The 17252-nt window shown below is 45.0% G+C and overlaps 1 protein-coding gene across 11 annotated transcripts in view; it reads left to right on the top strand.

The window, feature by feature from the left end:
* Window positions 1-17252, top strand: part of Dclk1 (doublecortin like kinase 1) — a 283576-nt gene that overhangs the window by 221131 nt on the left and 45193 nt on the right. For 4 of the 11 annotated variants that reach the window (XM_013118991.3, XM_040754407.1, XM_013118992.3 and 1 more), the window contains 5 exons: window positions 5870-6002; window positions 8405-8513; window positions 13355-13412; window positions 13688-13807; window positions 15681-15827. In XM_013118991.3, coding sequence (XP_012974445.1) covers window positions 5870-6002; window positions 8405-8513; window positions 13355-13412; window positions 13688-13807; window positions 15681-15827 — 567 coding nt within the window. Of the gene's footprint in view, window positions 1-4998; window positions 5612-5869; window positions 6003-8404; window positions 8514-13354; window positions 13413-13687; window positions 13808-15680; window positions 15828-17252 lie in introns of those variants that run through there. The other 7 variants (XM_005077890.4, XM_005077892.4, XM_005077894.4 and 4 more) reach the window with 3 other exon arrangements.

Raw genomic sequence — 17252 nt, 5'->3', positions numbered from 1 at the left:
CAGCTTTCCTGTGCTGAGTAATAACAGCAGGTGATACTAGATAGGCTACAGGATAGCACACGTGACATATGAAACACTGACAGGAAAAACAGAGTCAGCCTGTCTGATGGGAAATGCTGTTCCCGATGGCTGTATTGTAATTAGCAGTGTGCCCTCATCTCAGGGTTGCCTTAACAGTGAATTTGTGAGACAAACTGGCAACTTGCTGGGGGGGGGAGAATTAGAGTACATTAAAAATTCACATCAGCCTTCTCCTGGGATTAATAGCCTTTTTCCTAAGGTCATAGGATTATCAGTGGAAGTTGTATATGGGTACATATGTGCATGTATACAGGTTAATTGTTTTTTAAAATATTGAACAAACATTCAATAAATTACAATTAAATAATGACTTTTAAAGCATTTGATGCCTCAACTTCATCTTAGGAAAAATAATCTTTTTAATTCATAGTACAGTATAAAGAATAGAAAATTCTGCCCATCAGGTTAAGAGAAATACTTTAAACCGTACAAGATCAGGACTGGAGAGATGGCTCAGAGGCTAGGGGCATTAGCTGCTCTTCCAGAGGTCCTGAGTTCAAGTACCAACAACCACACTGTGACTTCCAATCACGTATAGAAGGACCTGAAACCCTCTTCTGGCATAAAGTCCATAGAACACTCATATACATAAATAAATACATCTTTTAAAATTATGAAAGATTATCATTACAGTTTTAAATCGAACATTTTTACTAGATTTCTGTTGAGCTTAATATTAATTAGCTATAATTTTCCCCCTTTCTCATTTCCATGAAAATGTATTCAGTATCTATAGCTAAAATGGTACATCTAGAAAAAATTTTCCATATTTATATAACGTCAAAGTTCATTCATACTTTATGTAACAGAGATTAAATGTAAATGAGGTGCCTACAAGAGTAGTGTGCTGTCCTTGTTAAAGAGTGAAAACTCTATTTGGGAAGAAAATTCCTAAGGGAATGACTCTACTCCATGAGGTACGGGAGATGCCATCCTTAAACCCTTCCAAGCTATGGGTTTGTGAAGAGAGTGTGGGGTGACTGAGCTGTTCAGTGCAATGGGCTCTGGACAAGTGGCTCACATGGCAGGTGTGGAGATCTTTTCCCGAGCGTCCTGGTTTTGAAACAGAGGCAAAGGAGACTACCTGATGCAGCAGGGATTGTATTGTAAACAAATCCATTCACTTTTGAAGTTTTCATTTTCGTGGTCTCTCTAGCAAAGATAGAATACAAGGTCATTATTTCCATGTGTTCCTCCTAGCAACAAACCAGTTTCCTGAGCAGTAGTTCTCTGGTCTTTTAAACAATTTGACTGAATCTTTATGAGTTTTTAAATATTCAAAGATTTATTCTTGGTTATTAATTTGATTGTGTATTTCATAGTTTATTTAGGATGAACACACTATCAATAATGTAGACAGAATCTGCCTTATTTTAAAGAGTGGGCTCCTGCTAGTCATTGCAGATTAGTGCTATCAGTCTTTTGTTCTATAGCCACATGGGGAGTAAATAAAATGTATGGCTTTTTATATCACATGAATTCTTATTAGTCTCCAATGCCCCACACAAACCATTTTTTTCATGTTGCTCTATTGGGTTGTCTTCAAGCTCTCTGCAGACTATTCAGACAGTGGTTAGTCTACGAAGCATTTATTTCTTATGTTTCCCTTATAAAGTTAATTCAGAACTCAAACAAAGGCAAGCACTTGGTTTCTTGGTCCTTTTAGCCCCTTTCCACAGCAACAAAGCATAACTGTATGGCAAGGCAGAATCTGGAGATAGTACCATTATCCAGCCAAATCTGGGTTATGCAATAGATTTGTCTACACTGCTTGAGTCAATTGTATCAATTGGATATTTTCCAAATTTTGACGCAGTGTGGACCCTGGCTGAGTGACAACACTCATACAGTAACTCATAACATTTAAAAATGAACTGTTTCTTTGACTGCATCGTCGTCAGATACATCTTGGTAAAATGTGGTTAGAGTTGTTAGCTCAGCTTTCTCACTTACTTCAAAACGCATGCAGCGTCCGTCCCCATCTGTTATGTGATCCCAGGCTAACTCATTGTGCTTGAGGTGTGTTCTTTCTTTTCAGGGCAGTGCTTTTATGGAGGTGTTCTATAAAAGCCTCCAGGTGTCAGCAACCTGCCCAAATGGTTCTCATTAAATCTGCTGGGAGGCGATGACATCTCAAATGTCACAGCACCTTTGGAGCAACTAATTGTGTTAAATTCTAAAATAACCCAGTGTTTTGTACTATAGGCCCAGATGCCTCCAAATTAGCAACCTAACTGAAATCAGCATAGAAACCTCACCAGCTTCGGCCTTCTATGGTGATTTACCCACTTACAATAAAAGCAGGCAAAAGAACTTCATTTAGAAGCAGTTGGTCTCTTCAGTGTCTGTCAGTCAGTATGAAGGAATAGCTGATCTCATTAGGTCACTTCTAAAGAGTTCATTACATGTGCTCGTTACTGTTTTCAAGCCAGACATGCAAATACAAATCATAATGTTCCAGGAGAGACTACGGGTCTAAGTTAAGTATAGGTAGGCAGATTAATAACAACTCCCACAGACAGCCGTGCCCATGACTGGAGTGGGGGAAGGGAGAGGGAAGGAGAGGGTAGTGGGTGGAATGGCAAAAATCAGAATCTAAATATTAACAGTCTTGGAGAAAACATAAAATAAATGAATATCACTAAGGATGGCATTTAGCATGAATAAAGTCTCGGTGCGTGGTCCATAACACCAGCCTCTCAAACAGGGAAATGCGTTCACCTATGAGGTTGATGAAATATTAAAACGTGGCATGACAGAGAAGCCAGTGTGATCTTGAAGTGAATTAATTTTCTATTCAGGATAAAAAGGTTCAGTGCTGGTTAGAACATACTGAAACGGTTGCCTTCAGTTTTGAGTGCTGGGTTTAAAGAGGGTTGACAGCTCTGCATGCCTCCAGGAGGAGGGAGAACCGCGTATCTTTATCAAATGAGGAACAAGAAAAGATGGGCATGTGCAAATTGAGAAAGGCCCAGAGGGAGCCCTGTTTGTTTCCAAAAGCCTGAAGTTCTGTCTTGTAAATGGGTTCTACTCTCGCATGGGTTAACCCTAGAAGTGGGCAGCATGAATGAAGACTAAATAATGTCCATGGTACTGGCTGCACTGTAGTGGGGAGTCTGATCTCTGCGTGGAAACGGGGTGACAAAGGTCTGTCACATTTAAGGTCCAGTTCAGTTCCTGAAATTCCTTGAGTCCAAGAGGGGTAATTGCCTTTGAAAATTGTGTAGTGTTCTGCTTCTTACTTCTTTGGAGAGAGAAAAGATATACTACCCTTAGAAGGCCAATAGATTAATTCCACCATACTTGAGCATAATAAAGAAAACTAGAACTTTCTATTTCCAGAGTGCCTTCTTAATACATAACTAAGCTTAAGACCACCTGTTGTCTGCTGGTCTCAACCAGCAGGAACTTTGAAATGGCGTGGTCTACATTTTCAAAAACACAAATTTAGAGTTGAAAAAGCCAGAGCAATTGTAGATATCAGCATCCTTGCGTTGACCCAACTCTTTGAAAAAATGCAAAGCTAACTGAGCTTAGAAACCTTGGGGGACTTGTATTCCTATGACAGGACAAACACAGCTGGCACTGTGCCAGGCGTTCATGGCAGCAGACACTTGCTGCTCTGCCGAAAATGCAATTCAGTTGTCAATAAGGCAGTTTACCGAATGATGGAAAACAAGTTTATAGAATGCGACCTTTTAAGAGATGCCACCGTGTACTCAGGGTCAGAGTTCTGTGTAGAGCACCTGATGGCCCTGTTAAGGGAAGCAGCTTTTTAAACTGAGTGTACAAACTGTGGTATCTTTGCCAAGCGCACTATTGTCTATTAGCTTGGGTGCTTGATGAAAAGTGTCCTTGGACTGTAAAATATGCAACACAACATGACAAGGCAGCATCTGCTGACTCCGAACCTTGACAAAGCTATGTTATGAAACATCCATTGCTATGCTGAGAGAAGAAATCCAAGAATTAGAAAGCCCAGAAGAGAAGTTCTCCGGCCTATCCACTGTATTTTGTGCTTCTCTGCCTGGATCATCATTGCCTTTGGAGTTATGCGGGGGATCATCTGGATGTTCTGGAAAGCACACACCTTCCCCTCCAGTGTGGTCCTGTTGAGTTTGTTTTCTCCAGTCAGCAACATAGCAAGCCTGCCTTGTCTCAGTCTTCCATGCAGATATTCTAAGTATAAAGTTTCCACAAAAAGGCAATCTTGAGAGTCAGCAGAGTGTGTCTTCGAGGCTGACTTGTGTTCACTGTGCCGTCAACATGGTGGGTTACAAGTCTGTACTGTCACACTTACAAATCAAACAAACAGAAACAAAAACTCGGTTTGGAAATCAGGGTCTTTGAGTCTATGGTGTTCCTAGTCAAAAGGAGGATAGCTGGGAGAAGACAGGAAAGCAGCTGGATTCACCAAGCTCATTGGGGAAAGATTTTTATGATTCAAGGAAGTGTAGGGCACATAATACAGGCCAAATGACATCTGGGGAGGGGGTATACAACAGTAACATTAAAACTTGTAGGATGTCCCGTCAGAAAGCAGAAGTATCACCGTTAGCATAATTTCCGTTCTAATCTTGTCAGCTGTCAATGTCACTGCACTCACCAACGGGCTGTGTCCATCTTTATCCCTCTGTCACTCAGGAAATGTTGTTCTGTGGCACTTGCCTCAGAGGGTAGATCCACAACCACACAGATCTGTTTTATGAAGAAGCAGGTATTTGGGGTTTCTGTGCAGGAGACTGCCGGGCATGAGTCACACCCAACTCCTCTGCCCTCTTTGTGCTCGGTGGATGGAATGGGGTGGAGGCTGAATGGGAGACGGGTTAGCAGAGGAAATGTAGGTCGAGTTTGCTTCTCGTCAACCCTTGGTGATCAATGCAACTACAGCCGCTCTCCCTTCTCTCTGCTCCACAGACAGCCGGCACCATGAGCCAATGCCGCCCCCTCACCGCCTCCTGCTCCCATCAGGCCAACCAAGTGGATAAACCCAGGGGAACAGAAGGAAGATCTTTTAGGATGAGCTGTGTTCACTATTTAGAAATAGCATTAACTGTGTGCAAACTGCTTTCTCCAGAAGTAGGGGCAGAGACGGAAGCCACCCTTCTTCTGTACTCTTCCCAGCCAGCTGCAATAGTGAATGCTCTCCCTCTGATAGAGCCAACACCCTGTTTGCTCTCGTGGGTCACAATCCATCTAGACTGCAGGAAACTCTCCTGGCCTGGGCTTTAATTCTTGCCTTTCTCTCGGGCGTATTGTGTGACATGTGCCAAGCTGGCCTCCTATTTACTGCATCTCTATCTCAGAGGGAGAGTAACAAACCCACACTCTTCTACTTTTCTCTTAGCCTTTCGCTAAAGCTGAGTTATTTGCTTCTTTTTTTTTTTTTAGAATAGTCCATAACTAACCTAAGAGACTTTCTGTCATTGTAAAAATAGAAATAAGGCCAAAATGGCACCACACTTGAGACTCTCAGCAGAGATTAGCAGACGGGAGTGTGATGCCTAAAGTCTGGCAAACTGGAGCTCAAAGATGCTAATTTGGAGGAAAGATGTCACGGGCATCCAGGTTTCCAACGATCCCTAATCAATGCAACCTCTTACTGGCTAATAGGGAGGGCGGGATTTATGGCCCTTGGTGGACATTCTCAAGGCTTCCTTTTCCAAGTTTGAAGACCAGTTCCTCCCTGGGAGGGGCAGCATTAGCTCCTGAGATCCCGGGCTGGGTGTGGCGTGTGGACACTCCATCCCTCTGACCCAGGTTTTATTCTGTTTCTGTTCCCTTACAGATTTCTCAGCATGGTGGCTCCTCTACGTCACTGTCATCCACAAAAGTCTGCAGCTCAATGGATGAGAATGATGGCCCTGGGGAAGGTGATGAGCTTGGGAGAAAGCACAGCTTTCCAGGGGAATGGAGGAAGGGTTAGCTAAATTCACTCTGAAACCTACAATGTCTGAGACACAATGAGTGGCCAAACCCCAGCAGCTCGTGGTGGCATGTCATGGGGGACAAGAGTGGGTAGCTCTTACAGGCATTGGCGCCCACTGTCTGAGAATGGGAAGGAGGAGTGGTCCTAATGGAGTCCTTTCACATCCTCTGCGTGTGTGTGGTGCCTAGGAAGACCCTGTGTGCTTCCTTTCTGTAAGTGAGAAAACAGCCATGTCTTGTATTGAGCACCATTGGTGGGTACCAACTTAAGGGAGTTCAATCCCCCAAACTATAACTTTACAGAAAGAAGCCATTGCTGGCAACTGCAGAGACACAATGCTCGTCCCTTAAACTAATTCGCATTGGAATTTGTCTGAGTTGTAAGAAAACTGCCTGGATTGCAGAGTTGTCACTTTTGTTAACTGGGTGGATGGTTCTCCCTATGTTAGCTCCCCTTCTGTAGAAATGCAGATTATTAAATGTCAGCATTTCCACCCAACCGGGGTTGTAATCAGGCTCAAATCAATGAGGGGAAATAATTTGGGAAAGCAAGAGAGTGGAGATGAAGCCATTGTTAAGAACAAGCTACTCTGTTTCAAATGACATGTCTCCATGGTTCCCCAACCTTGCACTCTCTGAGGGACTCTCTGACAGTAAGCAAGGCACATGACTCACATGGAAATGGCTTGCTTCTTACCATGGTTATAGCAGACACTTGGGCATTTTTTGAAATTGTAGTTCAGCCATCTAGAAGTCTCCTTCATTGCAGTGTGCTGTATTCACCCAATGGAATGTAATGGCCCTTGACTAAATCTAGGCTGAGTCTAAAGGGACCAGATCCTTTATCGATAGTTGGTAGAAAAATCTCAAATGTTGTGTCTTGGATGGGTGTCCCAGTGAAAGTTTCCACTGGAAGAGAGGACAGATGGCTGCATCTGTAGGCTCACAATTATCACAAAGACCATGGACAACTACTGTATTACCCAGAAATGAAGAGTCTGAGACCCTGTCATCAGGCAGACGATTTATAAATTCAGACAACCCACAACCATTTCCTCCCCTCCTCAGGGAGAAGACAAAACATCCCCAGGTTGAGTCTTTCACACATAGGCAAAATCATGGCTCTTTCCTGGGTGGGCTAAGGAGGGAGGCATTGGCTGCAGCCTTCACTCTACGCCGGGCACCGCCAAGGTAGCTTCCAGTGATCCAGGAGGGAGCTGCCCTCCATAGTATGGAGGCTGTGAGATGCACAGGCGCATAGTAGAGGCAGTTGCCCCACTTTGACTTTCCTTTCTAGAAAAGCCACCAAGTTGTGCAGGCCGAGCACTGGGAAGTCAACACAAAGAGCCTCAGATGAGTTTCTATTCATTCCGCTCCAGTATCACACATGAACTACAAAATTTACCAGGAACCTCCTCTCCAGTATCACACAGGAAATACAAGACTTACCAGAAACCTCCTTCACACCCACATTTATTTTGAGGGGGGAACTCAGGGTATGAGGACCAGCTAGGAAAAGAGTACCGTTAGGAAGCTCACTGGGCTTCTATGCCATTTTGCACTCGGGTTGCCTGGGGGGAAAGCTGGAATTTATACCTGTAAAGCATGTACATTTTACAGCCCACATTTAAGAGGCTTTTTATACCCTTGACATGTTAAAAGTGATGTATCATATTTATGTGACCCAAGCATGGCTTATTTAATTTTATAGCCTTGGATATTTAAAGCATTATTGGGCATTTGTAAAATACTTCAAAATACATTTTCAGAGAGAGAATATGTTGCATTATTACAAAAACTGTTCTGCCCACAGACATAATAGAAATCAGGGTTTAAACTCGACATCTGCCGTGCAGGTTGCTTGGTGAGAACATTTGTCTAAAATCTGCTCGTTGATACTAGGGAGGGGTGGCCAGCAACCCTGAGTGCAGAAGGAATTTTGCAGAGATATCCATTTCAGGATGGAGTCAAGCTCAGTGTCCAAACAGCAGGACCTTTTCATGCTTGTACAATGTCAAACTGCTCAGCGTTCCCCAGAAATGCCTTTTTCTCTGCTCTGTACAAAAAAGGTCATTTCTCTGAATACAATGAGTGTGCTATGAAGGCTGCTGATCAAATTAGCATGAAGTTCGAAATGCAGGATTTCCTACCCCGAATCCCCACTGCAGCAGAAAACATAAGCTGCGGTGATATCAGTCCAGGTGGGCCCAATAGGTTTCCTTTTTAATTTATCGCCTGCCCTGGTAAGAGTCGTTGAGCTTACAGGCAAGGTGGGGGCTAGCCACAGGGTTTCTGAATTGGTTCCAGTCTGTGAGATGATGCTTAGAAATGTATCTTTCATACGACATCTGTGGCCCCTTCTCTATCAGTAAAAACACACTAATAATTCTTTCAGAAGAGTCCGAGGAAGGCTTCCAGATTCCCGCCACAATAACAGAACGATACAAAGTTGGGAGGACAATAGGAGACGGAAATTTTGCTGTTGTCAAGGAATGTATAGAGAGGTAAGCGGGGCACTGTTGGGGGGGGAGGTAAAGGAAACACTTGGCCTTCGTGGATTCCATGGTCCAGTCTCTATTTTCAGACAGAGACACATGTGGATTAAGTTAATGTCTCAATCCCAGAGACACAAAGAAGAAAAAAAAATAAACAAAGGCCACCTAAAATCAGACTTTAAGAATATAACAATTCCTGAGATTCTCTCTAAAACAAATACTTTGATTTTTACTAGGTGTATTTGGAAAAGTTTTCCAATTATGTCAGGTAACGTTGTTGGTGTTTTTTTCCCCCTTTGAGAAGTTATTTTGAAGACTTCCTCCTATACGTCTCCTCAAGAATGTTCTTTTATAGAGTTTGATCTCTAATATGTACCATCATAAAATTATACGTGACAATGACCTCAAACAGTTTTTAAAGCACATATGTGCTAAGTCTACAGGCGTCTTCAGATGGATAAACTGTAGGCCCTGTAGCTCTCAGATTTCACTCATCTCAGTACTCCAGCTGGCCTGGGATGCTCACGAGGGCACAGCGGCCTACTGTGGCACTTATTCTGCATGAGGTGGAGTCACCAGTAACTGGTGGCATGGAAACATGCCCCGCTGATGCTGTCAGTTCCCCTCTCTCCTCCCCTTGGCCCCCAGCCCCTACCCACGGAACATGGCCTTCAGTTGCCTGACTACCAGATACAGGAAACGTTCCATTACCACCTTGACTTCCACCCGTCCTGAAACCAGATGAAACACTATTTACTGAGCGTCTAGCTATTCATGGCCCTCACATTACAGTATCTCATTGAGTTACAATGATCCGGTCAGGTCAGCATTGCTGTTCCCATTTTATTAAAAGATAGATGGAAGACATTAAATATCCAGGGTAGATCATCTACTAAACATGTGCACCAGAGCTTTGCTCCCAAAACACACATAAGTCTGTCTACCCCACTGCTCCTAAAGTGTTCCCCACAAGAGTCTAATAAGGAACTTACCTACATTACCTTTCCCATCACAATAAGGCAGAGATTAAATAAGGGAAGGCATTCTAAGCAGGAAGGGTCCTCTTTCAGCAGACTGCCATGGCCTCCTTTGTGTGCTCTCTAATCATGTGCCACAACTCATCACCTGTTAAGTTGACCCAGTGATAAGCTATATGGTTGCTCTAGCTGGTCCTGGACCAGGATGGTGTCCCAGTCTTAGGATCCCTGACTTCTCATACTGGATAGTCCCCACTTCCCACACAGAAGACAGTTCCCACTTCCCACACAGAACACACTTCCCACTTCCCACACAGAAGACACTTCCCACTTCCCACACAGAACACACTTCCCACTTCCCACACAGAACACACTCCCACTTCCACATACAGAACACACTTCCCACTTCCCACACAGAACACACTTCCCACTTCCCACACAGAACACACTTCCCACTTCCACATACAGAACACACTTCCCACTTCCCATACAGAAGACACTTCCCACTTCCCACACAGAAGACACTTCCCACTTCCCCACACAGAAGACAGTTCCCACTTCCCACACAGAAGACACTTCCCACTTCCCACACAGAAGACACTTCCCACTTCCCACACAGAACACACTCCCACTTCCACATACAGAACACACTTCCCACTTCCCACACAGAAGACACGTCCCACTTCCCACACAGAACACACTTCCCACTTCCCACACAGAACACACTTCCCACTTCCCACACAGAAGACACTTCCCACTTTCCCACACAGAAGACACTTCCCACTTCCCCACACAGAAGACACTTCCCACTTCCCACACAGAAGACACTTCCCACTTCCCACACAGAAGACACTTCCCACTTCCCACACAGAAGACACTTCCCACTTCTCTACACAGAAGACACTTCCCACTTCTCCACACAGAAGATACTTCCCACTTCCCCACACAGAAGACACTTCCCACTTCCCACACAGAAGACACTTCCCACTTCTCTACACAGAAGACACTTCCCACTTCTCCACACAGAAGACACTTCCCACTTCCCCACACAGAAGACACTTCCCACTTCCCACACAGAAGACACTTCCCACTTCCCACACAGAAGACACTTCCCACTTCCCCACGCAGATTTCTCCCCTCTCTCAGTGTCTCCCTCTGTCTCTCTGTCTCTGTTTCTTTATCTCTCTCTCTCTCTCATCTTCCCTTTCTTTCTCACTTGACTTGTGTTCATTTTGCATGAGTTCACATTTTGGGCTCACTGCGGGATACTTCAGAGTGTAAACACCAGATTGCCCCGAAAGCGTCAGCACCCAGCTCCTGCTGAGCAAGGACATATGGCCGGCGCCCTCTCTCTCCAGAGATATTATGAAACATTCTTCTAATATTTTACAGACATCCAAGAAAATAAACACAAGCTAAGAATGCTGTGAATGGCGCATGCTGCTTGTGGGTGCATTCTGCTATGTTTGGGGGGGGAAAGATGTGCCACGTCTTTAATAATATGCCATCACAGATGATTTTCTACAGTGGACACGGTAACAGGGGACATGGGTATTCTTCTGTGGGCCTTCTAGCATGTTCTTTGCTAGCACACCGCTGTCTGCACTAACGGGATCTTTTTAAAATATTTTTATAAATTCTTTGAGAATTCCATACATTGTATTTTAATCATATCCATCCATCTCTCCATCTCCTCCCAGATCCATCCCCCATTCCACATCCATCCAACGTGATGTCCTTCTTTTGTTTTGAAACCCATTGAGTCTCATTAACATCTTCTAAGAGCTCTTAGAATGTGGCCGTGCAGCGAGCTGTGTTAGAGCCACCAGGAGCCACACCCCTAAAGAAAACCAACTGTCCTTCTCCTGGAAGCTACCAATGGCCAGTAGCTCCTCAGTCAGGGGTGGGACTTCCTGCTCTCCCGCTCTCCCAGCTCTCCCGGCTCTCCCCCTCTCCCTGAGCTCCCCGCTCTCCCTGCTCTCCCAGCTCTCCCCGCTCTCAATGTGGGATTTTGTTTGCCTTGGGCTTGGGCGAGTCTTGCGAACTCTGCCTCTGCGACTATACGTTCATGCTGCCTTGTTCACCACCTCTGGCTCTTACAGTCTTTCGGCACCTCTTCCTCCATGAGCCCCAGCCCTTGGGAGAAGGGTGTGATGTGACAGTCCATTGAAGGCTGAGCACCAAAGCCACTCTCAGCACCTTGACCAGCTGTGGGTCAGTGTCAATCACCTGCGGCAGCAAGGGTCATCATCACATGACTAGAGGTCTGCCTCTAGGAAGGAACTGTTGTAAACTTGGTCCTTGGTGGGGGATGTTGTCTGATATGAGTCATGGGTAGATTGAGTAGGATGTTTGTGTTATAAAATGGTCTAGCAAGAGAGGCGCCCTCCCCCCCCCCCCACACACACACACACACGTCTTTACAAGCCCTGAGGCCACCAAACCTGCACTTGCTCTCATCTTCCACTCGGGGACAGGCTTGGGACAGAATGTAAGACCCTGGCCTTCTGGCAGACAGCCCTAAAACCAGCTCAAGGATGTCTGCCTGCCTAACGAGAAAAGCTCCACCTTCCCAGATTCCACAGCAGGGGGTTATGAAAGACTTCTCATAGAGAAAGGGGGCTGCAAAGTCTACCTTCTGGCTCTGCTCCCCAGATTTAATCATAACTATGTAAGTCATTGAATGTCTTCTGCACCAGGGCCTGAAGGTACAGTAAGAAGCAGTTTTTGAAATAATACATGAGGCTAGTTTCAAAAAAATACCCATGAAACAGATATTTTAATACTTGGCCTCTTAATTTGTCTAGAGAAAAATCATTTCTTTGCTCTAAGCATGTAAGTGGGAATCCCATTAAATCCCATAATGGAGAATTTGAAATTCCCTTTTCCAAATTGCTCCTTCATCAGCCTCATTCCAACCACAACCAGGCAAGTGACTTCTATCTGTAAGTAAAAGGCTGGACTCTGCTGGCCTTGTGCCAGAAATGGGAAGTTGTAGTTCAGTGTAATCTGCCATGTGTTGTGTCCTCTGACAACAGCCATGGCCTTACGTTTGGTGCCAGAACATCTTAAAATACTGGCCCATGTTAGTACCCATCGGGCACTGGGCTGGACCATATGGGAAGCTCATGGTCCGAGAAGCATGATTGTACATTTGCCGTGTGGCTGTAAGAAAGTGAGCTGACTTTAACCCTTCTGTTCTGTGAACGGCAGTCACAAAGGGCCCAGTGGGTCCCAGGAGAGCTCCGAAAGTGGATTTACCCTTCTCCGCCCTTTTTGAGCCTTGTCACTCTGGGGTTCTCCAGCAATTCACTCTCGGGCTCTGACACTGAACGGGTGTCTACAGAGTGTGTCCCGCTTCTCCAAAGTGTTCCGGGTGACCCTGAGACCTGTTAAGATGACTGTCATAATCACTCTCGTAGAGAGAGAACCCCAGAAAAGACTGGCTGGGCACAGTAGATCACACTTAGATTCCCAACACTCCGGCAGCTGATGCAGGAGGATCACCAGCTTGAGGCCAGCTCTCTCAGGAGGCCCTGCGTGTGGCGTGGGTGAGGGGTCATTAAAAGAGAGGTAAAGAGGACAGTTACAGATATGTGCTTTGCAATCCTGCATGAGACTTTCAGGAGAAGAGACAGCAGCTTCGCAGGACTTCAACAGCCACAATGGCAGTGTTTTCTGTGTGAACAAGACTCCATAGGTGTCTATGCTAACACGTTCATTGTCCCTAGTGGGGTAAATGCCTAGAAATCTGCAGACTTCTTTGTACAGAAAGAAGGAAACATTTTCAAAAATGAAAACCCTGAGATCTACAAGCAAGATGCTAACTCCCAACAAAAATTAAGTTTTATTTAAAAAGTTTTCTTTTTGCAGGTCAACTGCCCGGGAGTATGCCCTGAAAATCATCAAGAAAAGTAAATGTCGAGGCAAAGTGCGTACCAAGTTTACTCTTGTGAAGCTTGTGTTCAAGGGTAGAGAGTAACAGAGACTGACCTCTCGACACAGAGCAGCCCAAGGGATGCATTCTGCTGGGAGAGAATGTCACAAGCGTAGGATATATATGACTATATAAGTGTTCCTGGGATAAAAGGACTTAGGATGATTTGATTTCACTTTTGTCTCCTTTGCTCGCTTTATTTTCTTCTTGTATGTGTTATCCAATCTTTGTTCTGCCCGGGTTTGTTAACGTGACGTCCCCTTGCACAGGAGCACATGATCCAGAATGAGGTGTCGATCTTAAGGAGGGTGAAGCATCCCAACATCGTTCTCTTGATTGAAGAGATGGATGTACCCACTGAACTCTACCTCGTCATGGAGTTAGTGAAGGTGTGCGCTCTGGTTTTACTTTTTACAGGAAAAACTACTTCCGTTGTTATATCTGAAGCTGGGGGTGACCAAAACACGTCAATGTTGTGGTAACAATGTTAAACTGTCACTTTAGCAAGGAGAGGTTCTTCTTTTTGTTCAAATTTTCATAGACAAATCAGCACTTTATTCATCTTGTAAATTATATTGTCTCCAGGTCACAGAATAGAATTTCACCATAGCATGGCTCTTTAAAACAACAGCTTCAGGCCGGATGTTGGTGGTGCACGCCTTTAATCCCAGCACTCGGGAGGCAGAGGCAGGCAGAGGCAGGCAGATCTTTGAGTTCGAGGCCAGCCTTGTCTACAGAGCGAGTTCCAGGACAGCCTCCAAAACAATACAGAGAAACCCTGTCTCGAAAAACAACAAACAAACAAAACACACACACACACACACACACACACAACAGCTTCAATTCATTCCTGTGGCCCTGCTGTGTGCTAGTAAAAATATGATAAATCATGCTATTTTTATTGACCAGCTTCCCTTGTAGGCTGATTTTTGTGGGGAAGGTGAGACCAAGTTAAGTTTGGGGATGAGAATAAAGACATAACTAAGATGTCTCATCTAGGGAGAAAGCATCCTGTCTGAGCCAGAAAGAACTACCTTGAGTCCTGGAGCCTAGGTGAACAGACAGCAACCTGGCTTTTGGCAGGCTCACCCTCAGCCACACACGCCCTGCTGTATAACCAAGGGTAAGGGAGGCAAGTAGACCACAGAGAACATTCAGAAACTAACTCCATACCTGTGTGACAGCCCTGGACTTGAGAAAAACAGGAAGCAGAGAGAGAAAACATTTGTTTAGGTTTATTTGTAGAAAAACCATTGCTAGCCCAACAGGGAAAGAAATTTCCAGGATGAGACTGCACAGGGAACAGAGATGCCAGCACAGTTTGTGAAACCTGAAACTTGACAGCCTGCAGAGCTATGTTCTGGTTTTACTGCTCGGAAAGGGGAAATTAAGTTGCTCACTATGTAGTGGCATGTGAATGCATTTGGGCTCTGGGCTCAGCTCTTTCATAGTTAATATTCAAAAACGATGTAAATGCTTTTAGCAAAGCACACCCAAGTTCTCTGGAAGGACTTCAGAAAAGTGCAACTTAATGTTAAATCATTGTTTGATCAAGTAGCGATAACTTATAAAGGAACACGAGAAAGAAAAAATTTGGATAATAGGACCAGAAAACTGTCTGTGGTGCTCCCATCTCCTCCTCCCTCTCTCCCTGTCTTTAGAACAGATTGTGGGTCCCATTTTCCATTCCTTACAGAGAAACACATTATTGAAAAGGAAAGTTCAGCCACCCACTCTAATAGAGCTAAAAGTAGCAAGTCAGAGAGAGAGAAACAGTATGTGTTTCACACGTGTCTAATAATTTCAAAGGCAGGAGAACATTGTGTTAAGGATGGAGTTTGCGAATTACCTGTCTTTCTGGGGGAGTTTTAGGACTATGAATTTGCATTTCAGTTAGCAGTTGGTGTGTGGCAGGTAGCACATGTCCCCAGGGTCACCCAACATGAGGCTTCTTCTCCAAGGGAGCCCAGCTCTACCTCCTCCTCCCTGATGAGGGGCTGTGAAGACGGCCACGTGTCTGCTGTCGGAGCCTCGTCACTGCTCTTTTCTATAAATTTAGGATAAAATGTCAGTGTCTTTCATACCGAGGACAGAAATCACCAGAGAGTCTTTGGTCTTCCGAACAGCAGTAGCAGAGAAAGCCCTCGGGAGCCCCCAAATTCTAGTCCCTTCTCCACGTGCTTTCTGGTTTGTCAGGCCCCTCCACAGGCAGTCTATCAGTCCATCTGTCCATATCCCACTCAGCCAGCTGCTCTCTTCCAGGGCGGAGACCTTTTTGACGCCATCACTTCCACTAGCAAATACACAGAGCGAGATGCCAGTGGGATGCTCTACAACCTGGCCAGTGCCATCAAATACCTGCACAGTCTGAACATCGTCCACCGTGACATCAAGCCAGAGAACCTGCTGGTAAGAGGAAAGCTGTGCACTAGCACCTTCGCTCCCAAGCCAACCAATGGACGGTCCCTCCTTTTTTCTCTTTCTTTTTAACTGTTGGCCTCCTGGGCTCATTTCCAAGCTACTTGGTTTCTCTTTGAGGTGATCTAGGAGAGCTCTTATGCCCTCAAGAATACCTGACTTATTTAAAATAATGGGAACAACATTCTAAAAACTATCAAAGGCTGGCTGTAGTTTACATCATGGGCTAGGATCGAATAGTGAATGTGATCGTTGCCGTGGCCGCACTTGTATTCTTCTAATAGAAGAGAAAGGAAACCCTTGTGTGTGGAGAGGCGGGAGGGATCACGTGTATGTCCACATGTGTGCACAGATGTGGGTGTGGTTGAGTGGTGACCTAAGGTCCGTGTGTGCGTGTGTGCGTGCGTGCGTGCGTGCGTGTGTGTGTGTGTGCGTGTGTGTGTGTAGTGTCTTTCTTTCCAGCACCCTCCTTACTTTTTGTGACAGGGTCTCTCACTGAAACCAGAACCCACCCTCACCGATTCAGCAAGTCTGGCTGAGCTGACCAGCAGCAAACCCAAGTGTCCACCTGTCTTCACCTCCCCTTGGTTCTGGGATGGCAGGCATATACCACCACACCTGGCTGTTATGTAAGCACTGGGCATCCAAACTCAGGATCTCAGGTTTGCACAGCAAGCCCTTCACTCATTGAGCCATCCAAGTCCCTGCCCACCGGCGTTTCTTTTACTCTCCTAGCTTTGCATCTTTATGTTACAGTCTAAAACCAAAGAGAAATGAACCATAGATGTTATCACTTCAGCACAAAAAAAAAATAATCATGGAAAAGGATACTTTAGAAAATGGGGTGCGGGGGATGGGGCTCAGCTGTGAAATGTTTGCCTAGCATTCATGAAGTCGTGGGTTCTGACCTCCAGCACTGCACAAAACTGGGCATGGTGGTACAAGGCGGTAACACCAGCACTTGAAAGCCATCCTTGGCTACATAGCAAGTTCAAGGCCACCCTAGTCTACTTCATGACCCTATCTAAAACAAAACAAAGCAGATAACAGCCCAAGTCTTTATGTCTTTCTTTTCTAACTACTTGCTTTGCTGTGTATAATTTCCCTGTCTGAGCTCTCCATGCTAACAAACGAGGTTCCTTGTCTAGCCCACTTGCTGACAATACAGGTGGTCCAGATGCATGAAGAAACTAAGTAGGGGGAGCTATACTGGGAAACATGGAGCCCATAAAGTGTACCGATTCTTCAGCCTAGAAACGGAAAACGATTTTTCTCCTGTCCACCCAAAGATAGTCTCTTGTTCTCTTTTGTTTTTCACTTCTGGGCATATTTAAAATGCAGATTTCTGGGCCTTAATGCAGCTCTACTAAATCAGAAATTGATGCCTGATGACAGGATGTAGAAATCCACAGTGTA

This window comes from Mesocricetus auratus, unplaced genomic scaffold, assembly GCF_017639785.1.
Source record: "Mesocricetus auratus isolate SY011 unplaced genomic scaffold, BCM_Maur_2.0 Super-Scaffold_100011, whole genome shotgun sequence".
NCBI lineage: Eukaryota > Metazoa > Chordata > Mammalia > Rodentia > Cricetidae > Mesocricetus > Mesocricetus auratus.
This window is presented reverse-complemented; position numbering and strand designations above follow the sequence as displayed.